We start from the raw sequence: 26,475 nt of genomic DNA on the forward strand, positions 1-26,475 counted from the left end.
TCCGGGTCGAGTCCGATACCGATACCAATAGTATATTAACCTGTTACCTATTACCTTATCTGTACGTTCCGCATCTGACAGGCGCACCAACAAACGGTGTATTCAAGATTAATATGCTATATACACGGGTCATAATCACAGGGTTGACACTACTAAATTGTCGAATTGTTACCTATTGTAGTATTTTAATCAGTAAGACTTTCTAAGATAACAATACGAATACGAAAAATCTGGACTAAAAATAAGGCGTATAGGTACAGTTTTCAATTTGTTAGCGGGCATGACGTAAAACAGCGAATCAAAGAATTCAACTTTATTTATAACTAATATAGGACAATGCTGTTGATTAAAAAATACTCCATTCCAGGACCTTTTGTTTTCCAAATAATTAATATTACCAATAATTGATAAGTTCCACTTCGACGGGTTCAAACAGAAAGATATGAAAGCAGAGAAAACTGTGTATCTTATAATCGGCATGACTTTATCAGATGACAATACTAATACTAAAATAAGGCTTGCGCATAGTTATATACTTTAATTCAGTCACGGACCCGCGATATCACGGGTGTGTTCTAGTTATAATGAAAATTAGCAAACTAAGAATTAGAAGTCTCACATAGTTAATTTTATTTTATTTTACTATGCGAAAAAAATGATAAACACATTTTATATCGATTGTCAGAACCGATGGTTATTGCCGATTTTTTTTTTAATTACGAGTGACTTAACAAATAAAAATTTCTTGAACTGTTACACAAGATTTGAAGGCACTGGGAAGTAACATAGTTTATTTAATTTGTCTTGTGAATATGGCGTATTGCAGTCATGTAACGATATTTGAGATCTATAGCTTTTTAAAAATACCGTAGACATATCGGAATGGCCCAAGACCTCGATATCACTGTACGCAGCTACAAAAAGGCTAGCTTTTCAGCTTTTCACTCGCAAACAAAAGGTGTAGATGTAAAGGATCGTGCACAACCAAGACTTGCAAATGCAAAAAAGCTATGATACCGTGTGGAAGTAAATGTCATCCCAAGCCTACATACAAGAAATTCAATGTAATTAGAGATGAAAACTAACTATGGCATCAATGTTTAATTTTTACGTAGTATTTGAATTATAAAAATAATACACTGTCATGTTAGTAAACCATAATTGTTTTTAGATAAAGTTTTTGTATTATTGAAACTTTTAAATGTAATAAAAAAAAATATATGGTCAAAATACTCATATGTGACGGCCCGTTAATAACCAAATGAGTATTATACTCATATGGTCCGACCATACGAGTACGGTCGGACCATATGAGTATACGTATAGGGTCATGACAATACGCGTATGGTCCAAATACTCATATGGTCCGGAACATATACTAGAATATCCTTTCGTGCAAGCAACGTAGACTTGTTATGATATTAGTGAACATTGTACAATCATGGTATTCTAAGATTTCACTGTAAAAAGGTACGGAAAAAGAAAAGAGTAAAAAGAACACTACAAAGTAAACATATAAATACACGGCGATTGGAATTATGGATTGATTTTGGTATATTACTAACTTACGTCATTTTAAGCACTATTGGTCTTTTTGTGGCGTTAAGTTTTTTTTATAGTTGGTGAAAGCTGGAATTTACAGAGAGAAAACACGTACAGACCTTCGGCATCGACGAACGGACAATCTAAGCTTAATAAGATTAGAGTCGAGCGCGTACGCCACATGCGGGCTCAAAATCACATCCGTGTTGGCAGGCTAGTGATAAGTAGAAAAAGTTCTTAGACCACTCGTCCACTAAATTTGATTGTCCATTTATGCCTGCGTTATTTCGGAATTCTGTGCTCAGAATATTTCCGAAATTTATCGCCCAGAAAAAACTTCATGAAATTAAGAACCTTGGTATAAAATACGATACCTGCAATAAATCTTCAATGGGAACCGAATTTCTATATTTTTAAGTGAATATCCTATAAGATGTTTTGAATATGTGACATATACATTTGTTTATTATGATTGGAAATGTAATTCTAACCATGCAGTTTCTTCTCTCAGACGATAGACAGTTTTCCCATTGTTCTGACATAGGAATCTATTTTGACGACCAAGAGTGCATTGGATTATTTATATATGTCATTTTGGTCTGCGTATAATGAATGGAAATTTCAAACTATCCGCAAACAAGAAGTTCTGCGGTGCCGATATACAGTGGAACTCGATATTATCAAGCTGCAGATCTAATATAAAATCAGTCCCGTTCATAGAAGCAAAGAAAACATTGACAAATTAAGTTTTCTGCCCAAGGCCTATTGGACAGTCAATAGCTTTTTTCGAAGTTGACGACGCAGGTTGAAACCACTTTGTTCTACGATATACCATAATGATTGTTAAACGTAACATTATTAGAACTAAGTGATACCATTGTTATGGAATTTAACGACTTATTTAAAAGTAGTAGTTCAGTAATTTATAAAAAGTTTTATGAACCAAAGAAAATAAACGAAATGTGATAAGGTTAGAAATTACTAATTTGAAATAGAGCTACTCCTCTGGCATGTTGACTTTAAAAGTTTTTATGTTCATTTCTCTTTGTATAAAATGGACACAAAGCAAAATATAGTAATTGCAGTCGATGGAAGCAAATGCTGTCTTAATGCATTGCAACGTAAGTTTTTATTTCAAAATTAATATGAAAGTATGTCTTTTTTATTTCCGAAACTTTATAGAAAGGTTTAGAGATCATAGTAAACTTATTTTTGATTCAATTTCATCTGGAAAGATGGAAAGATTCAATGAAACATTTAGGACAAAACCGAAAAATCCCCGATTGCTCTACTGAAGTGCCCAAAATAAGTGAACACATTGCGAATTCAACTTTGTTTGATAAATTTACATGTACCAATTTTATCATTGGTAATTAAAAAAGAGAATAATACGTAAAGAATTGGGTAAGGAATTAGGTAAAATTTCGAAACTTCATGATAAATTGATGAATGATACCCTCTTGAGCTACCAGTCCTTCTCATATGTACAGACACATTTGAAGTGCGTAATTCAAACGTTTGCATTTTGTTATTGCACTAAAATCTTCGTTATTGTTGTATCTTTTCCTTACGAACCAGACACAATCAATCAGTAGTTGTTTTGTTCCGTTTCAATTTGCAAAAAAGAAACTAATTATTAGCTGTCAATTTCTTTTATAGACGTTCATTTACAGATGTTGATTATAATTTAACTGACATTTTAAGTAATTTGTAATGAATATGCACCGAATGAATTGTAACCCTAATGCAATCCATATTTCACATTCTTCTTTTAATATAAAGATATGATACAACATAAATTCACTTCTAACAATTACGTTAGACGAAAGAAGAACGAAATTCATAGTGCTCGAAAGTAAATAAATATATAGTATGTAATGTCAAAAACATCGCATGTTACGGATATCTAATAGAACTAAGGAAACTGTCTGCATGTTACATAAATAAGGAAGGAACAAGACAACTGATAAGTTGATAAGAAAGTGCTAAGGAAAACGTCTGACCTTAAATGATTGATAAGTTAGGACCAACGGAAACTGCTTTCATGCATGTTTCTAATAAATCACCCCTGCTTATTATTCTTGATTTCCTAGTTACCATGAACATTCAAAATGAAGGAAAATTATGAAATCACATATTCTTCCCTTTATATGAAATAAGGCTTAATTTGGACTAAAATGTGCACATCATTTTGACTGAATGAATAATGAATGAATATTTAAATATTAAAGTGCAACCCAAATTATAACAAACCATTATATTGAAATACACAAGTCAAGTGAGATTCAGCCAGCCAAATAGGCTTTATATGATGCATTATCATAATATGATACTAATATTTTTTTTTATTATTGAAGATATTTTTTTTTAATAAAGTTCAAAGTTAGACGAAAATATAGCAAGGCACATTATCAATTAAGCACATACTGTAAAACTGTAAAGTAAGATACACGCTTGCTGTAATTACAAAATACATGTTTTAATTGTTTATTTAACCAAAGGTTTGCGACCTTAAATGGATATTCGGAATGCATATTTTAATAGTAAAGTGCAACCTGAAGTAAAACAATTATATTCATATATACAAGCAGATATTTACACATTGCTGAAGCATGAACAAAATTATCAGTTACAATTGTTCTATGTTCAGTATTGCCATATCGGCTTTCTCATTGGTTTCTTAAATTACACAAGACATGTATATCATTTGATTTTAAAATGACATTGTTATTTATTCTATATTTCAAATGGATGGATGAATATTTCGTCAATAAGATATGAATATCTTTATTTGTTGATATATTGAGTTTAGTGTACCTAAAAAGTATTCAAGGACACCTGCATTTGTTCTGATCTGAAACACGTAGTTATAAGTGCTAGGTGTGTTCGTCTCGATCTGAATTGGCTATGATTCACTGGGGTAAAGCTGATGACCGTAACTGCATTCACGGTCATCCCAAGATGTCGGATGAAAAATTAGGTCAGTTTCTGTATTGTCTGTTAAAGTGTTTCTATATCATTTTCTTTACAAATCATACATTGAAACGATGTAAATTTATAAAAGAATCACTCGGAAATCACTAATTACTTCTGAGAAATGTGCATGAAATGGGAAATTCGATTTGAAAAAATCGCCAAGATGACCGTAAATCACAATTGAGATGACCGTAACAGAATCAGCGATTCATAACAAGGCTGACCGTAACTGCTTTTAAGATGACCGTAATTTGTAAATGATGACCGTAACTTTTAAAGGATGACCCTCAATTCTAAGAAATATCCGTAATTATACAACTATCTTTTTGTATGAAATGATTGCCAAAAGACATGCAAATGAACAGGAAGGGAAAACATGCTACAAAAGCCCGATAAAATGACACCTTACAAGCATAATAAAAAAAAATGGGGTGCACAGCCTTCAACTGCTCGACAAAAGATTTGTGTTTGTTTCTTTGATTCCTTTTAATGACATATAATAAATACACATTTTTAAAAATGCCAAAAAATTGCATGTACACCCATTGATATTATATCGTCTTTCATTTTGTCGTGCAAATAAAATAACAGAAACATTTTGAAAATATCATTCGAATAAACTAGTGAAGGTGAGCTCCAGCAAAGTAGATCCTTAAAATAGTATTGTACGAAAAGCGTATCACAAGGTGGAACGTTGTCAATTTGTATATATACAGAAATGTTATTCATACAGTCAGGATTCTACTTCTTCAAAATTATCTCCCCATTACGCCAGTTCATGCCCACAATCGTAGAAATGGAAGCCATTGTAGGGATGACGCTCTGCCAATTTTGCTCTTGAAAACTGATAAATTTATCCACATAGCACAATTACGATCGATCGTTATATGTCAGTTATATTTTAAAAGACAAATGTATCTACTAGCTAATGAGCATTAGTTAATGATCTTGTCTGCATTGATTCAACTTAAAAATATTGTCTGTTCGGATGTCAGATGGAATTTTTGAAAATTCTTAAGCATTTGAAATAGTTCTAATTAAATATTTCGTGGAAGGGCAGACTAAACATTTTCAGTGGTTGAAGATTATAAACCCTAGTTATCACACACAAGAAAATCATATTTTTTTCGAAGATATCCATTTTCATCATCCAAATTAAAAGACTGTCGTCAAGTACTTTTAGAAAAAATAGCTATTCGAACACACCTTCTCTGTTTTTGTGATTCATTAGATAGGTATCTCACTTGACCCATATATTTCATCTTTTCGTACTGTCATTTTTTTACGTTATAAAGTCAACCTGTAGCTTTGATATATAATAATGATAGAATCTGAAGCGAGATGCTATATAAAATACTCTTGCTTTGTACGTTTTAAAGACAAAATATACACCCCAAACATGCCCTAACATAAAAAGGTGCACTCGATTTTTCTCTTATCGATACAATCGTTACCTGTTTTGGGGAATTTTTTCTTGATTCACATAATGGAAGGGCAGACACGAAAATTTCTTAACTAAAAGATTAATATGTAAAAAAAATCGGAGGTTATGCATTTTCTACATCCAACTTTAGATACTATATATAAAAAAGAAGATGTGGTATTATTACCAATGAGACAACTATCCAGAAAAGACCAAAATGACACAAACATTAACAACTATAGGTAACCGTAAGGCCTTCAACAATGAGCAAAGCCCATACCGCATAGTCAGCTATAAAAGTCCCCGATAAGAACCATGTCGTCGACTTTATATCGTCGACTTTATATCTTATTGTTTTGCATTACTATGTAATAGATACATTGAAAACTTATGCAAATGGTGTTTTTAAAATAAGAAAATTGTCGTTTTATTTGTTTCTATTAACTTTTTAAAATTTTGTTACTATATCAAACATTACAGTTAACATTTATCGCTTTCTCGATAAACACAGAGCTTCGATTCTTTTGTTCTATTTCAAAAGTGTTTCCGCCTGCATATATCAAGACAAATTAAGATTTTAATCTGCTTCATCTGGAACCATACACATGGGCTCGATTACCAAATATTCTTATGTATTATTAATGTTTTTAATGCTCCATTTATTGGCATTCTGTTTTTCTGGTCTGTGCGTACGTTCGTCCGTTCGTCTGTTTGTTTGTCCGTTTGTCCAGCTTCAAGTTAAATAAAATTGAAACTTAGTACACATTTTACCTATGGTATGATCTTTTTAATTCTAAAGCCAAATTACAGTTTTATCCCATTTTCATAGTCCACTAAACATAGAAAATGATAGTGTAGATGAGGCATCCGTGTACTAGGGACACATTCATGTTTCTTCAAATTTTCGTCGTATCGCTGTCAATTTGTGTTAAAATTTTAACGTCGATATCAATAAATATTTCATTGTTTACGAGAAATATGCAATTTACTATCATTGTTATAAATCCTAAATATGGCCAATTATATTATAGTTCAAAACAAAAGGCTGTCACAACGACAGCAAACCGGATTTATTAATATTTATTTGTGGTCCTGGCAATATCACAAGAACCATTACTGATGAATGGTGAAAGTGAAAATCGTCAATATCAAATTTGACCTCCATTTTGTCATCAGTATCAACATCTTAAAATTTGAAAAGCTTAGATTGAATGGTTCATGAGTAAATGCAACAACGTGAATGGAAACGCCATTTCACAATCTTTCAAGAACCATAACTCCTGAACTGTAAAAGTCAAAATCGTCATTATTGAACTTGACCTCCATTTTGTCATCAGTAACAACATATTAAAATTTGGGAAGCTTAGGTAGAACAGTGCATGAGTAAATGCACGGACACGACTGGAAACTCCATTTTTCAATCTTTCAAGAACCATGACTCCTGAACGGTAAAAGTTAAAATCGCCATTATTGAACTTGACCTTCATTTAGTTGTTAGTAACAACATATTAAAATTTTAAAAGCTTTGGTTGAACGGTTCATGAGTTAATGCACGGACAACATTTGATTGCTGCCCGCCCGCCCGCCCGCCAGCCCGCCAGCCCGCCCGCCGTACATCCCCAAATCAATAACCGACATTTTTGTCACAAAAATCCGGTTAAAAAGAAATTTATGAAACATATTTATATCCGCTAACCGAGCCCTTATTGAGATCGACAAACTCAACAAAAAAGCTTTGAATACAATACTTAGAATTGATGGTCATCCTATAAAAGTTACGGTCGTCCTATATAAATTACAGTCAGTCTTTACAAATTACGGTCATCCTTTACAAGTTACGGTCATCTTTTTACCAATCACGGTCATCCTTGTTTTATGTTACGGTCATCTTGAAAATATTTTGATTATGATTTACGGTCATCTTAACGATTTTTTCAAATCGAATTTCCCGTTTCATGCATATTTCTCGGAAGTAATTAGTGATTTTCGAGTGATTCTTTTATAAATTTACATCGTTTCAATGTATGATTTGTAAAGAAAATGATATAGAAACACTTTAACAGACAATACAGAAACTGACCTAATTTTTCATCCGACATCTTGGGATGACCGTGAATGCAGTTACGGTCATCAGCTTTACCCCAGTGATGATTGACCACCATCCAAATTGGCCGCCACGATATAACGAATAGTAAGGCTAATTAAAGGCAACAATAGTATACCGCTGTTCGAAATTCATAAATCGATTGAGAAAAAAAAACAAATGCGGGTTACAAACTAAAACTGAGGGAAGCACATCAAATATAAGAGAAGAACTTCTACACAACAGAAACACAACATTAAAATGTAATACACACAGAAACGAACTATAATATAACAATGGCCATTTACCTGACTTGGTACAGGATATTTTAAGAAAAAAATGGTGGGTTGAACCTTGTTTTGTGGCATGCCAAACCTTCCGCTTTTATGGCAATGTTTAATATAACATAAAAATGACAACATTACATGACAGGACTACAATACAAATAAATTGGAGAACATATAGGACAGAGAAACATACGAATAATAGCTAACAAAAGGTACCAGGTTTAAAATTTAATACGCCAGACGCGCGTTTCGTCCACACAAGACTAACCGGTGACGCTCAGATGAAAATAGTTCGAATGCCAAAACAAGTACAAAGTTGAAGAGCATTGTGGACCAAAAGTTCCAAAAAAGCCGTGCCCAATACGGCTACGACTAAAGATAAACAATCAATCAATGTATTACTAACAGGCCCGTAGCCAGGAATTTCCAAAGGGGGGTTATTTGGACTCACGAACTCAACTTTAACAGTCACAATTCGAACAGAACGTTGACTTTAACAGTGCTTATTTGTTTTCAAGGGGGGTCATCCGACCCCCCCCCCCCCGACCCCCCTGGCTACGGGTATGACTAATATGTTATAAAATTAAATTAAATTAAAAATTTAAAGAACACTCAAATGCAAAATTTTAACTGGGTTTTAATTATTGGTTCTTAATTACTCACTATTTTCACCATTTTTTACATAAGGAAATGCTCGTAACAAGTTTTGAATGTGGCAGTTGTTTGCCATTCGTTTGATGTGGTTGAGCTTTTTTTCCCCATTTGATAAGACGCTTACCATTTTGAATTTTCCTTAGAGTTCGGTATTTTTATCATTTTCTATTACATACCGGTTTATATAACATTGATGCAAAAATTTTTATAAGGTTTGCATTGTTTGGATGAACTGATGTGACTAGGTCAAAAATAGAACTAAAGGTATGTAGCATCAAACGAAACAGTATACCTTTTAATAGATTATGATAGGATTGAAGAAAACTGGCTTCTTGTTGAATTGACTTAGAAAGACATTGGAAAACAGTCTACTTGTAAAATGAATAAGATAGGACCCAGAAACCGTCTACGTTTTTAATAATTCGATCTGTAAGGGTTAAAGGAGACGACCCACTCTATTATTGATGTATAGTTATAGGACCCAGAAAACGTTATACATGTTACATGAAGGGATTAGTTACATGCCATCGTTTTTTAAACCTTGATTTATATCATTTTAATTGATGTAAGGAATTTGTACACGGGTTAACTGTTGCTTCTTACATAATTTCAGAAATGAGTTAGGCAATATAAAACTGTCTTAACATACATGTATCATAGACACGGATATACTAGGTAAACCTGTTTACCTGTTTACTATATTTACATATACAGATTTTAATGTATAGATTTTGGTAGGATCACTAAAGAGACATTTATTGCTGAAATACGCACTTGGTGCATATTTTTGGATAACTTTAATGTTATTACTATCACGTAGTCGTTACTACTGCTGGTGGACCGTTTGTCAACAAGGGTATCGCCAACCCTGTAGTCAACACAAGGTTACAATCAAGAACTTAGAAAATCGCATGATTCTAAAAGGAGCATGACTGCTTTTGTCAACAGGTTAAGCGTCTCCTGCAATTCATGCATCACTTGTCATTTGAATAAACACTTAATAAAATGTCACACAACGGAATAGGACACAATCGGTTGTACGAAAAATACTTATTTGTTCCATGTAACAAAAACTCGACAAATATATAAGGCCTAAAATTAAGCCCAACAGACACGTGCAACATGAAACATAAATCTTATCGTTGGCGCTCAAATCTAAACAATTGAAAGGCTAAATTAGGGTCATTAATAGAGATATATTTTCTATTAATTTACCATAATCGACCCAATGATCTGTATTAATGCAACTATGAAAATAGAAGTGTAATACAGAGCATATCACTTTATTGTTAAACTACTTATTGTTCTTGTATTTGTTGACTGGAATTTTTACAAGATTAAGTGTGTCATATCTGCAAAGTTTGTCACATATTGAAACGATGAGCAAATTTATGATTTGAATGAAAAAAGTGTATGCATTTGATCAGTTACACTACATGTAGAAACCAAAGTATCTGTTATTTGCATTGATGATTGCTCCTCATGAAATGTTGTTGAATAGGATCTGAATAATATACTGTTCTTTTTTCTAGGGCATTATTATCGTAGCAAGTTGTATTATTTTAGTTAATTCATAGATCATATTTAGTTAAGGGTACACCAAATTCGTTGAAAATCAATAACTGTATTCATAATTAAAAAAAAAAATGAAACAAGGTTTTGATTATTTCAAACCTATCGAAAAAGTAGCGATATTTTTGAAAGAACAAATATAAACAGGTATGAAAATGAAAACAATTTTATATTATTGCCCATAAACTATACACAGCAATTTTCAATACAGTTTATTGAACTACGTAGAGACAACAATGATTTCTGAATAGAAGTAATCAAAATCTACTCATAAATGAATGAAAAGACAAATGCCTTCATTTTATTTTTCAATTATAAGTAGACAATATGAAATGTCTATTAAGAAGCCATCTTGCACTTAATCTGATACGACAAGAAATAATAGTTTAACGTGCACAAGCCTGGTACATTTGATAACTATTTGCGCCATAAGTATACCTTTTGCAATCGCGAATTGATTCATTTTTGACAGCAAATTAATATAGTTGAACACATATAGTATACATTACGAACCATTTTATATTTTAAAGATTGTTCATTTGTCGAAATCGTTGACATATTTTGTATACACTTGATGATTTGAAGTATGTACGTGCTTATCTTAGATAACACAATAAAATAGCATACCTTGCAACCCTTCTTGTATTTGAACCTGTATGTACTTTAGCGATATGTGATGACGTAATTTTCTTCTAGCACTTTATAGTTTAGACATGTAATAGGCATTTAAAGACACTCATTAAAAAAATGGTATAAATTAAAATGAATAATCTCATGGGCTGCTTAATTGTTTTCCTAATGCGATTAGATGAATTTTCGTACTGTTGAAAGGAACATAGACAAAAGCTTCTTATTCCTTTGGATTGTTAGTTTAGTTGCAAGATATTTTATTTGCAAACAATCACAAAAAGAATAAGACACAAGTACAGTCCAACTGAGATCGTCTTCTCCTAAGATACAATATTAGTCAATAGAATTTCATAGCATGCACATATACAATTTATTATTACATAATTCTAATCAAACATCTGCAATTTGAAAGGTTGTTTGTTAATGAACCTGGTTCAAATACATAACTTAATTATAAATTTATCATCAAACTATTGAATACTGCCGCATAATTTAAAGGGCGATAACATTATGGGACGCAGTAAAAAGTATTTGATAGTATAATAATACACGTATATCTTATATCTTATGTTGTGCCGACATGAATTATCATTGATATTGTTATATTTATAAATTAACTGTTTACAAAATTTTGAATTTTTTGAAAAACTAAGGCTTTTCTACCTCGGGCATAGATTACCTTAGCTGTATTTGGCAAAATATTTAGGAATTTTGGTCCTCAATGCTCTTCAACTTCGTACTTTTTTTGGCCTTTTTAACTTTTTTGGATTCGAGCGTCACCGATGAGTCTTTTATAGACGAAACGCGCGTCTGGCGTATATATAAAATTTAGTCCTGGTATCTATGATGAGTTTATTTATAGGCTCAGTGCGACAAAAGATACATTTGAAATATTGTTCATATCACTTAATAGCTGTAAAATATGTATATACATAAAATAAATTTACTATACAAAGTTTTGTGTGTTGTTTTCAAGATTATATATATTGAAGAGAAAAAACCCACGAAAGAATAAATCCCTTAATGATATGCATGAAATATTTCAATTCCTACATAACATTTGTCGTTGATGGTTGGTCCGTAAGAAATGCTAATAGTATACACGCTTTTTACGATGATGGGGTTGTTCATTTTCATCACAGTGATATGTCAATACTTGTATATGTTTAAAAAAGAAAGAATGCCATTGCCTAGCTGTAAAGATAAAAAAAAACCAGAAGATAACAAAGCTAAATTCAAAATTTAGAAAAAAAATAAAAGAAAGAAGAGAAAACATGAATAAAAAATACGACGTAAAGTTTAACGACTACAAAAACACTACACATGAAACAAAACGGTTATTTGGTAGGAATATTTTGCGATTGCGACAATTGGAACCTATCCGTTGTCATCTGTGACAAAGATATTACTTAAGGTCTACCAACTAGTATTGTCGCCAATAAGAAGGGATCATGCCTTTATCTTTACCGCTTGGATCTCTTGGTTAATCGGTATTCATTCTTTGTCGTTCGATGGGATGGATAAGTTCAACAAAGTCACAAAACTTCGAATTGTTTAATGAGAGGACTACATAGCTATATGGCGGTGCGTAATGATAAAGGTTAGTGCTAGGATTTTTCATTCATCCCCAGAAGTTTCTATTTGAAATATGCCTCTTATGAATTAAGAAACAAGACAACATTAAGTGGGTCATAGTTTTCCCAAAGAAAAAAACTGTTTTCTGTTTGGGGAAAATATGCCCTTTAAAGATATCAAATATGCTGTCGAAAAAAATAAATCAAGGACATTGATGATGCAAGTGTCACTGAGACGTTTTCTTTGAAACAGAGAGAGTTTAGTTACAAGATATGGTTCACCCTTTTTTCTAAAACATCTTTATTGGATATTCTTTTTAATGAAACAAAGTTGACCATTTTAAAAAATTGTCTTTTATATTAGAATGAGAAAAATCTGTGTAAAGCGTACAGAAGTCAATTTTGGTATTTGTAACATTGCCATATACCCGGGAAGATTGAGCAGCAATACCAATTGTTCAACACACCATATGTTCTTGCAATGTTCTGTACCAAGTCAGGAATATGTCAGTTGTTATCTACAATCCATTTTTATATATATGTTGGGGTTTACTTTTGTTGCAGTTCAGTGGTTGTGTTGTTCTGTTGTTTTCCTGTGATAGATGATGTATTTCCTCCGGATTAAGTTTGTTATCCGCATTTGATTTTGCTTAATCGAATTATCAATATTGACCAGCAGTATACTACTGTTGACTTTATTTGTATAACACGAAAAAGAAAGGTCTATGTTGTTTGTATTCTTACAAATATTATGCCTTGTTTAGCACCACATCTTATTCACACCGCTTCCAGACTAGGTAATTTCACAGTTACTCAGAAGGTCATTTTTGATTGCTGACAAAACAGTTGTTTATACTTTGAAAAGAGGTTTCGTTGAACAATTCACAGAACCAGCAATATAAAAAAAAAATTCAGACTCTTATGAAATTTGGGCGTCGAGTTATAGGAAGAATAAATAATGCGCTTACTTATATTGCAATTACAAAGGATCAAACAAAGACCTACGATTGTTCAGTATAACTTTTTTGGTACATTTCGTAGGATCATATTTTGGGTTTCCAAGGGAATTGGTTATATGTACCGACTTATTTGTTGAGAACGTTGTAATGTTATTTACAAGTTTTTAATAAATTGTTGGATTCAAATCTTTCCATTCTAGAAGTGATGCTACATAGCAACTAACTTTTATATCAGTTCTTCTCAATTTTTTCCTTTACACTTTACTCATGCACTACTGAACAAGATGACTTCCTATGTGGTCGCCAGTTTGATTGATAGGTTGGTTGTAACGTGTGAGTGAGTGAGTGCTATTTAGTTCTATCAGAAACATATGCTCTATGTTTTACACGCAGAAAAGTGCTACGGATGCATGCACTCATTTAATGTGTTGTTTTCATTTTTGAAAGCACTATGGACTACCAGTCTCTGAGGGTATCATGATCTCAGTACTTTTGTATTTCGGTATTGACATGATTTAAAAAAAAAATGTCCGTTCATAAATATTGAAACTACAAAGAAACTTATGATTCAACTACCTCCGGCAGTTGACCTTAGACCGATTTGTCTGCTTGTTAGATATTGAAAACTAAAAGTTGAAGGTTCATGCAGATTCAGATATTTATTAAAATGACTTCTTAGATACCTTATTTGTATTGTTAAAATGTTAAATTAACGATTCATGTACTTCTTTGTACATAGAGTTTACATAGCGCAGAAGATTACATTTATTGGAATTTAGTATTCTAGGCAATATTGATTACTGAATAGAAAACATCAGAAGGAAAAATGTCTTTGCTTTCCTTTTCAATTATTTATAGTCATCTCATGCCATTTTGTAATGAATCAGTCACGAACCATTGAACAAGGTGATATGATATTTTGCTTAATACAGGAAATATAAGATATGTAAATGCTCGAGTTTAATTTGGCATTATGAAATTGACCTGTTGTATAATGTATTAAATGGAAATATGGAATGTAAGTTACAAGATGCAATCAAAATCATATGGTCCGAGAACACAGTATTTCGTAGTGCATTTCTTTTAGACAATAAATGAAAATTAAAAAAAATCCCACCTGCGCTTTTTCAATAATATATTATAGTGTGTTGTACTACTTTAAATACTCAAAATATGGACAATTTCATATTAAGGGGGTCTTGAAATCTTTTGACATCTTCCGAAGTGCTAATTTTTAAACTTTTCAGCTGGACCAAATCACTACTGTACTTTAACATGTTTTAAATTCATGACCCATTTTTTTTTTTACAACTTTTGTAATTTCATCCCCCTACTTGCTATTTGAGGCATAAAACGTGAATGAATGCATTTGGAAAAGTTACAAAAAATAACAATAAACATACTGTCCACACTAGGAACTAAAAAATGACAACTTCAGGGCAAAACAAACGATAATAAATAGACAACAACAGTCAAATGACCGCCAAGAATTCGATTGAACAGAAAGAACTCCAATAACAAGGAGTCAAATGAGTCACCCCTTGATAAAGTTGATGTTTACCAATCAGAAACAGGAACACACTTTTCCTCCCCTGATCTCATTCCCTAGTATTGACAATGTGTATTAATTACAATTTTGTCTCATGATACCTCCTAACTTTTTCTTCATATTTCATGCCTGATATAGCAAACAGAGAGATGAAAGTAGTCACTACGCTGTAAAATAATTGGTTTTTTAATAGTGAATTTTCAAATATAGTAGTTTTTGAAAACAAAATGTTATGTCTGTCAACCTAAATTCAAGATCTCCTTATATAACATTTTCTATTTTTTTTAGTTAATTAATGGTGGTTTCTATAATTTTTATGTAATTTATCCCACTAGTCATTCATCAAAATACAAAAATATTATTGAGAAAGTGCAGGTTGTGATTTTTCACATATGTATTGATTGTCTATAACAAATGCTTTACGATATTAAAGTGTCCTCGTGCCCTTTGAATCAGATTATCGTCTTTCGTAATTATTGTAGGCCTTTAAACGTTTTCATTCATGGGATTCAATATTCAGGAAAAGGGAGGGAAATGTTTTACAGATTGAATATATTTTTCATTTGTTGGTACGAATGCGGTTTTGTTTTGCACTGCACGATAAATTATTTAAAAGTTTGTACACAATTGTTCCTGGTTTTGTTCTCTTGCAACAAATTTATTTTCATCCTGTTTTAATTGTGGAATATTATTCATTTTCTGCTCTTACAAGGCAATGCTTTACACTTTTAAAATACGTCAAAAACAATTTTCGCATCGATATGTCTCATACAAATATTTAAAATGGTATCAAATGTGACTCTTTGTACCTGAATTGTCGGTAAAGTGGTTGTTCATATCAATGTTATTGAACTCGTGGTTATTGCTCCCAACATATGTTTGTTTTGTTTTGTTTTTGTTAGCGATTAACATTATAACACAATGTTGAATGCTGTATTTTTGACATTTTTACCTATTATGTCTGTTGTTTTGTTCACGCATCGTTGTCAACATAATGGAATTTGATGAAACTGTCATACAAGTGAGAGGTTTAGCTAGCTATAAAACAAGGTTCAATCCATCATTTTCTACATTAGAAAATGCGAGTACCAAGTCAGGAATATGACAGTCGACTTGTTATCCATTTGTTTGATGTGTTTGAGCTTTTGATTTTACCATTTGACTATGGACTTTCCGTTTTGAATTTTACTCGAAGGTCAGTATTTTTTTTTTATTTTACTTTCTACTTATTCGTCAATAATTCTCATAATGATGAAAGGATGGTAAACTACTATTATGGCAATTGATAGGGGTAAGGATAACGGTCAATATTTCCTCCTTGGACTATTTTTTCTTTTATTTTTACTTGTTATGTAATGTCCTAAAACAGAGAATCAATATGGCAGAAAAGTTCGTACTCAGGTTTTTCGTTGTATTAATGAATTCAATGTCTTTAGGGTCTTTGAATCTTTTCATATTGTTTGTTTTTATTGTTTTCCCCCTCAGAAATCCAATACTAGTGTTGATTTACTTCTTTCATAACGGGGCATTTATATATACATGGCATATAATCATCATTGGTCGAGGGAATTTTGATAGTGGTAAAATTAGGTATCTCTGTTCAAAGAAAGTCATTAACTGAAATGACAGTTAGATTAATTTCATATATTTATTATCGATATTCTATATGTTATAAATATTAGAATTTCTCTTTTATATGATGAATTCTGTAAAGAACAAAATATTATTAACTCCAGTCTAACACGTAACATGTACAAAATAAAGATTAGTTTCAAGGCGTGTTTTTGCAATCAAAATACCAATCTGACGTGTGACGTCAATGAATATTGAGAGGGGTCACTTTTTGAACCTGAATTGTAAAAAGTTTTGTGTGCTCTGGTTTCAAAGATGATAAAACTATGTTCATCAGATACGGTATTTACTAATTGTTCTCTTTAAATATTTAAATGACTAAATGAAACAGTAGCCATTATATCTAATATTATTCAAACGTATACAGTGTGATTATAGGGATTATATCTTTAAATTTACTCATTAAACATGGAAGATCGAAAGATTTCAGTTGTAATTCTAAGTGTGGATGGTAGCGATGTTTCTCTATTCGCGATTAAAAGTAAGTATATGTTATATTGGCATTCCGAATTTCATCTTGAGCTATGTCGTTTCTTTTATAGTTTAACTTGCAAATATTATTGTCAAACATTAATGTCATTAACAAGGACATTGTTTTCTTAAATTTTAGTTCAATATTTCCATTGTGAGTTTTGTATGATAAATAGAAGTAACTAGATGTTCTTAAACAATTCTATGTCTTTCCGCTCTACTGTTTAGTTTAAAACATGTTTTTTGTCGCCTTACTTTTGTAGTTTTCATGTCTTAGTCCTAGATTACCATGACTTGTGATGATCTTTTTAAAACTATTTTTTGTCACAAGTCTCGAAAGGGCTGTCAGACTCGGACCAGTCCTTGATAAGAATTTATCTGTTTCTGGTTTATGAAGTGGTTAAACATGTGGTTCGAGTGCTTTAGCAGATTTTCGGACACTGGTGTATTTCTGTGCATGCTGAACATTTATTCATTAAAGCCCGTATTTGTCTGTTATCGGTTTTGATATATTAACAACAGACAGTTAAAAAAATATGGAAATTCCTATATGAGTTTTAAAGCAAACGCAGATCCAGTACTTTCTGAACACTTAAGCCATATATTGCAAGTTTATTACTTGTACGGAATGTGCGGTGTGTGGAATGTGTCAAATGTTCGGCTCTCCCTTGACATCATTTGTGAGTATGGTCTAAAGGAACGATGATAGTCCGTCGGAGGGGGACGATAAATGGCTGACCCTTGTTACGAGAGTGCATTGATCTCTTGTGCGTAAAAGACACCCTTGTAGATTTCGAAAAAGAGCAGGCTAATGCCACTACAAGGCAGCACTCGCACCTGCAAAGTGGAGAGGGATTAATATAAGTTGCAATAAATTGTTTCCCAATCTACTATAAATAAATATGCTAAAACTTATACCGAATGTGAGATAATTCGCTTACGAGGTTTAATTCTAAAAAAAATCGGGTCATCTGAGAACTTTGACACAGATATCGAAATGTGTGGCTTTTTGTCACGTAATAATTGAATTTTTATTCTACTACAGGATATGACTCTTACAATGACAAGAGCATTTCCACCATTTAGATTTGAACTTGATCTATCTATTTCTGGGTTGAATGATTAACAAGGTTTTCGATGTTTTCGGCAAATTGGTAAGGAAACGATTTCGGTTTAAAAAAAAAGTGTTCTCGAATGCCCATTTGATTTGGTGGATGGCCGATAACATGTGATTAAGGTCCTAGTGCCAAGTCGTAAAACGACATGAAATAACGCATAACTAAAAAAGTGTGAAAATAGTTATAACTTAGATTTACCGTCCTTGTGTTATTGTACTATAGTTAAGGTGGTACTTAACACTACAGGGAGATAACTCTGTAAAATCAGCTAAACGTTTTAATAACGTTGTATTTTTAAGGAAATATTAAGCTTCTCAATGATGAAAATTGGTGTTTGTCAAACTGCTATCTATCCAACCATTTTTTCCCCAAGAAAGCGATTGGTTCAAGTTTTCTGAAATTTTTATATTTTCAAAGGGTCAAAAGTAAATATTTTGTCAAAATTTTATGAAAATTAAACGTGCCAAATAAATTTTAGTCAAGGTGTTGGGTACAACCTTAATTTATGTATTCTTGTCTTTATGCCATTTTGTGCTTCTTTGTAACATGTTTGTATGTTTTTTTTAGTGATTAGGATTATAGCACAATGTTGACTGCTGTATTATTGACATTTTTACCTATTATGTCTGTTTGTTTTGTTCACTCATCGTTGTCAATATAATGGAATTTGATACGACTGTCATACAAGTGAGTGGTTTAGTTAGCTATAAAACCAGGTTCAATCCACATTGCTCTACATATTAAGAAAATGCCTAATTATGACAGTTGTTATCCATTCGTTTGATGAGTTTGAGCATTTGATTTTGCCATTTGATTATGGACTTGATTATGTTTATTATAGTTCATCCTAGGTTTACAGATATTCGATTATGAGTGCTCCTTATAAAGATAAATCCAGAAAAGCGCTTCGGATGCATTGGATTTATGACAAAGTTTCCATTTTTTTAATGGTATTTAAGATGTACGGCTTTCTTTTCTTTGTATTTTGAAGTAATATGTTGTAACTATTGAAATATATATTTACGAGAAATAATTGAAAACGACTGTTTCTTCTCAAATTCCTTCTTCAATCTATGGCATCCATATGGAAATTTTAAGCATATTTATACTGCGTTTTAATTATGTTGGAATTTTGGCAATTGCAACAAACAGCAGGTTCGTCATTAGCCAACTAATTAGCCGCTTTAGTTTGTATTGAATAATGAAAGAGTCGTAATTCACAGTTTGTTGAAAAAAATAGATTTTGTAACGGTTTCAGCTTCGTATACAATATTCTACATACAAATGATATATTTTATTGATATACTAAAATTAAAATACATGAAATAAATTAGTAGATAGAAATACGAAGCTACGTCATGGTTATATGATACTTTAATCTGAGAGAACATGATTTATTTATCATTTGTAATTAGTTTTGAACCAGTAACTGCAAGGACTCTTATGTCGGAGCTTTGTGTCTATTGTTTTTGTAATATTTGTTTCCCTTGTGTTTCGTTCCGATCTATTGAATTATGCAATTAGCAACTTGTTTTACAGTTTCCTTTTATGTTATGCTGTAATATGACTGTCCTATATTCAGGTGGGAGAAGGGGGTAGAGCATTCACAAACATGGTTGTCGTTGGTTCATGTCTGTCATTTGTCTTTTTGTAATTAGGCCGTTAGTTTTCTACTGTAAATTGTTTCACATTTTTCGGGTCGGAGACTTTTATAGCTGAATTTACGGCATTTGTTTTTCTCATAGAAGACGCGATTACCCATTAAAAATGCTTAAATCCACCCTGCTGGATAGTTGTTTCATTTGCAATATCACCAAATCTCCTTACTTATGAATGAAAAATAATAAGTCGAAAGACTTTTACACTATAAAAACCAAGTAGATAAGGTTTAATTATAAAAAAAATAAGGAAATGTGTTATATGGTTGCTCTTGAGACAGCTCTCCACCAAAGACCATTTTTTTGTACTTGTGAAAAGGCCTCCTTGCCCTTTGAAAATATGAAAAGATGAGGAGATCTATGACACTAAGACGCTAAAGTTCGGCAAGCCATGAAAATGTAAAGTAGACTTTAAGTATAATTCAGCAAAGAAATTCATATTATTTTAATTTTCTTTATAGAATATTCAGAAGAATTAATGGAATCAAATCATCACGTCGTTGCTGTTTTGGTCGGCGAAAGGACAGATGTTGCATTCAATGGTGAGTGTGTACGCTTTTTAATATGCAAAAGGGATTGATTGATAAATGTTTTTATCACAAGACACCGTTCGAGCAAGACTGTGAAAGACGGGGAGAGAAAAAAACACAATCTTCGAGAATTTTTTCATAGAACAATACTTGTGATTCTATACTTTGATGGCAATTGATATTGTTTGTTAGCTGAAAAAATCATTTAGAACGTTTTTGTTACATTAAAATGGCATTGTTCTGAACTGTAAAAAGAAATATTGACAAAAGTGAAATCATTTTATTTATCAGAAAAATAGAATAATAATCTAAAATCAATGTTGTATTGTCTTAAAAATTAAATTTCTGGCATGTTACAAAACTCATCATATTTGAATTAACCAAGGCGTTAAATCTTAATCAATCAATCGATCAATTAAAATGCGGGATAGATATGTTTTTGTTTGGTCTTTTTAAAGGAGTTCAAACAAATATCTACAAATAGTCCTATTAAATAATGTAACCTTTGGACATCCTCTTGTTAACTGAGAACACTTTTCATTACGACGAGACAACAACATCCATGAAGAGTATCTAATGTGTTTCCCACTAGCAAATGTAAAATCCTGGTGGTTGTTGCATAAGGGATACACACAAGGAATGTATTTCCCTCATTCAATTCTCTGATTCCTTGCCTGGTTTTGGCTATACTTTTTTGTCTTTTTGGTTTATTACTCTCCGTCCTTTTTAATGACCTTTGAATTTTAAAATATTTTGGCCTCGAACATCACTGGAGAGATGTTGATTTTCGAAATGCGCATCTGGTGCAGAAAACTTGTAACATTTGTTATTGTCTTTCATGTCAAACCATTTTTTATTTATATATCCGTGTAACGTATTTAAAAATCGTTGTTCAATGAAAATTTGTGAACTGTATTTTCAATTGTAAATTTAGTGTAGGATCCAGCCTGCAAATGATAAACGGTCATATTGCGCACTATAAGTAGTACCACTTTCAGCTAACGTAGAATGAGTGCGTACAAAGACAGAATCTCCTTTGTTGATTTGCGTGACAACGGTTCCACTTTCGGAAACATCATGATCGTGGTATATTCGAAGGAAGCTGGTCCCCAAAACATCATTATTAACCAAAAGTTCGGTTGAATGTTTAGCATCGTACATGCGAGTAAACCATTTGACCACATATATCCTAGCTGTGGGTGCGGTAAAGATCCCCGTCACTGCATTGTAACCATTTCCAGAATTAGTCTTTGTGACATCGTATATAAGGATATGGTGAACGCTAGGACTTGGTTCATCTTTAGATAAATAGGCGTAGAATGCGACTACATGATCGTGTGTAAATTCATTTGAAGGCATAAGTAACCGTTCTGAAAACAAGAAATAAAAGACATTTTAAGTTTGTTGTAATCAAGAAGAAACATCTTTTGTTATTGTAGTCGATAATAAGCTAAGAGTATATTGAAAAAAAGTGTTTCGTGTTTATCTATCAAAACAAAACACCAACCTACACAATTTGTGTAACCATGTCTTATATTATCATATGTATGTGTTTTCAGATGCAAATAAGTTCTCTGCTTTTTTTCCTCTCACAAAGTCAAAATCAGAAAACGGTGAAAAGCAACTCATTGGCAATGAATCATACCACATCTTCTTTTTTTCTAAATATACCTAACTTTGACATAACAATCGTTGTAGACACTCACATTTTACTCATTTGAAATAGTTTTTTTTAATTATTTTTGTGAAAACGTCGAAGCTATATAAGTCTTAATTGAAGCAAGTATGATCGGACAAAAATATCAAATCTTCTTTCGGACTTTGATAATTATATATTTTAATTGTCATCTATTAATAAAATTTTCCAATATAATTATCATTGGTATTATAGTAAAGTAAAACGTGAAAAAAGTCTGTATTAGATGACCTTTTTAAGGCAATCATGCAAAATTACACATAGCCCTAAATACTAGTTCTATTGTAGACTAACACAATATTTGCGATAAACAGAAAGTAATTTGCTTGACCACAATTTTTTTTTTATCAAATTGAGGATAGGAATATTTTTTTAAGGAAAAAAACAACAAACCTCTTTGAGGATAAATTTAAACCGATTAATCAGCTTGATACAATTATTTCACTTTAAAAGTTTTAACAGAAAGCAAGATACGACAATATATATATAAACTCATCATAGTTACCCATATTCGCTTGCCAAGGATTACGACCCAGTACTCTTATCTCCTGCAGAGGAGGGGACAGGATTGTAAACCATTGGCTAGTTAATTTAAGATGTAGATACCAGAAGTAACGATTGTGCACGACAGGCGAACGTTTCGTATATAAAAGATTTTAAGCGCCACGGTCATCATCAAGAACAATCGGTGTAAAAGGATGGAAGCAAAGAAACAATGTCGGACCTGAAAATTTTTAAGACCTGCCGAACCTGCACAAGTGACATAAAGTTTTATCCGATATGACTTATTAAAATTTAGTAATATGAACCTGTGGTTAAAATGTTAAGTGAAACGTGCCAGTGATCATGACGAAATGCCAAACAATGAATGGGTATTCGAAAAGATAATAAAATTTCAATTTCAGCAATATCAATTCAAGTCTTGCAAGGTGTAAATACTGTTACAAATAATTCGTCATCAGTATTTATATTTGTCTTTCTAGCAATTGGGCCATTGGACAAATCTTTAGTAAAAGCACTAATAGAAGCAGAGGAACAAAAAATAAGTGAGAAGATCAGTCGTGTAAAGACGTGTATGGATGAGTGTAAGGTACTGTAATTATTGCTCGATCCAATACAGATTATGAGGGTGTTGATTCGGGCTGATAGAATAGAGAATAGTGGGCAAAAAATATAAAGAATACAGAAATATGAACACAAAAAAATAAAGAATAAAGAAAATGAGGTTCTAAAATATAAAGAATAGAGAAAAGTGGTCAAAAAGTTCAAAAACAAGAGAAAATGGTATAAAATTAAAGAAAGCAGTAATAAAGGATTCTCCATCCTGGCCCTTATATACGTATAATTAATTTAATTCAACGTTATGATCCCTTCACTTTATGTTTTAGTTGTGCGTTTCTTCATTGGAAAAACCTGATTGACTCAAAGTACTCTGAAAAGTATATTTTATATCGCTTCGATTTTAATATACTGTTTTATTATATGTTTGTATATCTTATTCGCTGTGTCATATAAATCTGTAAATAAAAGATACTAGATACATTTGATATGAACATCGCTTTAACAATAACATGCTCAAGAGATGATAATCGGATGAAACACAACTGTTTACGATATAAAGAAGCATCTGTATGACTTGATTACACAATCAAATGCTTCAGTGATAATGAATATCATTGCAACACAAGTACTAAGGCATTTATCTACCTTTTACAAATTCTGAAATATTCACCAGAAATATGTGGAAGCGATCATAAAACATAGATAGTGATGTTTCCGATCAAATGTTCGCGTGTATCTTGTCGTGTAACCTTGATGTTTATCCAAATTCTAAAACACGACTACATAACGTATGCAATATTTGTAATTTGTAAAAAGAGGAAAACATGAATAAGCCGACATATTGGACACTTATGCACATCTCAATATGTACCGCCATCACCCAACTAAACAAAATCTAATTAGAAAACGAACTAGCATCGCTCCCGTTTTCGCATGGAGTATGGACCACACGACATACCAGAAAACGGGAGCGATGCGAGATTGGGATTTCAGTAGATTGGACTAAATATTGCAAAAATTGTTAATTGCATTGTTTATGTTTCAGATAAAAGGGGAAATTGTCAGAGCATTTGGAGAACCGGGCCCAGCAATTCTTGACAAAGCCAAGGAACTTAAAGCTAGTTTTATCGTGACTGGATCACGTGGGTTGGGAAAGCTGCGGAAAACATTATTGGGCAGCGTCAGCAGTTACCTGTTACACCATGCGCATATCCCGATTGTTGTTTGCAAGATGCCAAGTTGAGAAATATTATTGGCAGTATGGATTGTAACGTAACCTTATAGGTTTTCGTTCGGGAATTGACCAGTTGCTGCTTTTTTATATTGTTAGCATTCGGATTCCAAATGTGATCAAAATTGTGAGACCCGAAAAAGATAAGACTCGGTGTAAACTTATCGATCTTATAAATAAACTTGTTCGAAAAAGGTTTTCTTTTTTTAAAACACTGTAATAAAATCCTGGAATGCTGTATATATCAGTACAAACTTTGATTTTGTTATCAATAAATTAAAATTTACAAATCAAAATCAAATATATTTATCAAATATATTATAATCATACATGTACCTAATTATACCTTTAAAGCAATTATCATTCACAGTACTACATTCTGTCAAAAATATTTTTGCATTGCACAAGGTCATGTTTTTTTTCTGAATTTTGATGACGTCTTTACACTAACTCTATTTTTGGCATGTGCACTTATTTATTTTATTCTTAAAAACAGGATATTTTGTTCATAGTTTATTAAAAAAAACTCAGCCGCAGAAGACTGCGTAACAGGAGCATATTATACACAATATAAATCACAACATATTTCATAATACATTCAGTATACATTTTTATATTATACATCTTCAGAAATAAATCTTTGTTTATTACATTTTTAAATCAGACAAGCATCTTTTCTACCTTTTGAATAAAAATTGACAGCTTAGACAGCACATTATTATTACAATATTTAAGCATACCCAGTACTTTTTTAACATTTGGATATTTTGAATAATATAGAGGTATGAACTTCACCCTTAAATCTTTAACTTCACAATTGGTACATATACATATATAGTGGTACACATCCCCAAGACCAGCTTTACAAAGTGGACAAAGTCTCTCATTTCGTGGTACATTTCTCCATCTTCCTGTTTCAATGGGAAACTTTGTATTACATACCCTTAGTTTACATATATTAACTATATGACCCCGCCTCAATTTTAACAGATATGGTTCTAAGCAAAACTCTTCTTTGAAGTGTAAATAAAATTCCCCCCTTGATGAGTTATTTATATCAGAGAACCATTTTTGAATAAACTGGTCCTGGAGACGCTGCCTCACATCAGTTTTAATATAATTATAATCAACTTGCTCCGGAATATTATATACTTCACAAAAGCCACAGTTAGTTGTTAGTAGTTGTTGGCTTAGAACTTGCTTCAGTAACTGCGTGTACTCTCATATCCGTACGTGTACTTTCTGTCTCAAGTCCTTTGTAAGTTCAGTTGTTTTTGTCGCTTTGATCAGTCAAGCCTCTTTCAATGGATTGTTGTTTTATGCTTTTCTGTTTCACCACTATCATATGTAAGGTGGAGACTTCAGCGCCAGAAAAATGCTTAACCCAGCCACTTTGAGTTTCTGTATGTGTCTGTTCCAAGTCAGATGACTAATTCATTGGTTGTTTTTTGCTGTATTCCTGCATTTTTTTTCTGTTTACAGATATTATATAAATCAAGTCGTTAGTTTTATCGTTTGAATTGTTTTAAATGTTTCATGTCGGGACAGTTTATAACTTGCTATGGAGTCTCTAGTGGAATCAAATCCAATTCTTATTAATTTATTTCAATTCATGCGGTTAACTAATCAACAAAGTAAACACTTTTTCTCATTTTGTTTTCAACTTTTCATTTTTTGCTTACCTGACCTGAAAGGTTTTGTTGAAAATTTACCTTCCTGTGTTTTATTTATGACGTCACAAATAGTACTTATTTTGATTTTCCTTGAAAAAGTCAATAAAAACAGGTGAATTTCACTCGATTATTGGACAGGAACCATAGAGCGCATT

At 32.1% G+C, this 26,475-nt stretch overlaps 1 protein-coding gene across 3 annotated transcripts; it reads left to right on the forward strand.

Annotated features, from left to right (window-relative positions):
* The first annotated feature begins 2,543 nt into the window (after positions 1-2,543).
* On the forward strand, positions 2,544-24,943 carry LOC139520215 (stress response protein NhaX-like). 3 transcript variants are annotated; one of them, XM_071312684.1, is made up of 4 exons: positions 2,544-2,663; positions 20,590-20,670; positions 23,338-23,444; positions 24,462-24,943. In XM_071312684.1, the coding sequence occupies exons 1-4, from the start codon at positions 2,597-2,599 to the stop codon at positions 24,657-24,659; spliced, it is 453 nt and encodes a 150-aa protein (XP_071168785.1). In that variant the 5' UTR covers positions 2,544-2,596; the 3' UTR covers positions 24,660-24,943. The 3 variants fall into 3 exon arrangements, with proteins under 3 accessions (XP_071168785.1, XP_071168786.1, XP_071168784.1); XM_071312685.1 differs by lacking the exon at positions 2,544-2,663 and adding an exon at positions 16,423-16,444; XM_071312683.1 differs by lacking the exon at positions 2,544-2,663 and adding an exon at positions 17,091-17,362.
* The last annotated feature ends 1,532 nt before the right edge of the window (positions 24,944-26,475 follow it).

This window comes from Mytilus edulis, chromosome 4 (genome assembly GCF_963676685.1).
Source record: "Mytilus edulis chromosome 4, xbMytEdul2.2, whole genome shotgun sequence".
NCBI lineage: Eukaryota > Metazoa > Mollusca > Bivalvia > Mytilida > Mytilidae > Mytilus > Mytilus edulis.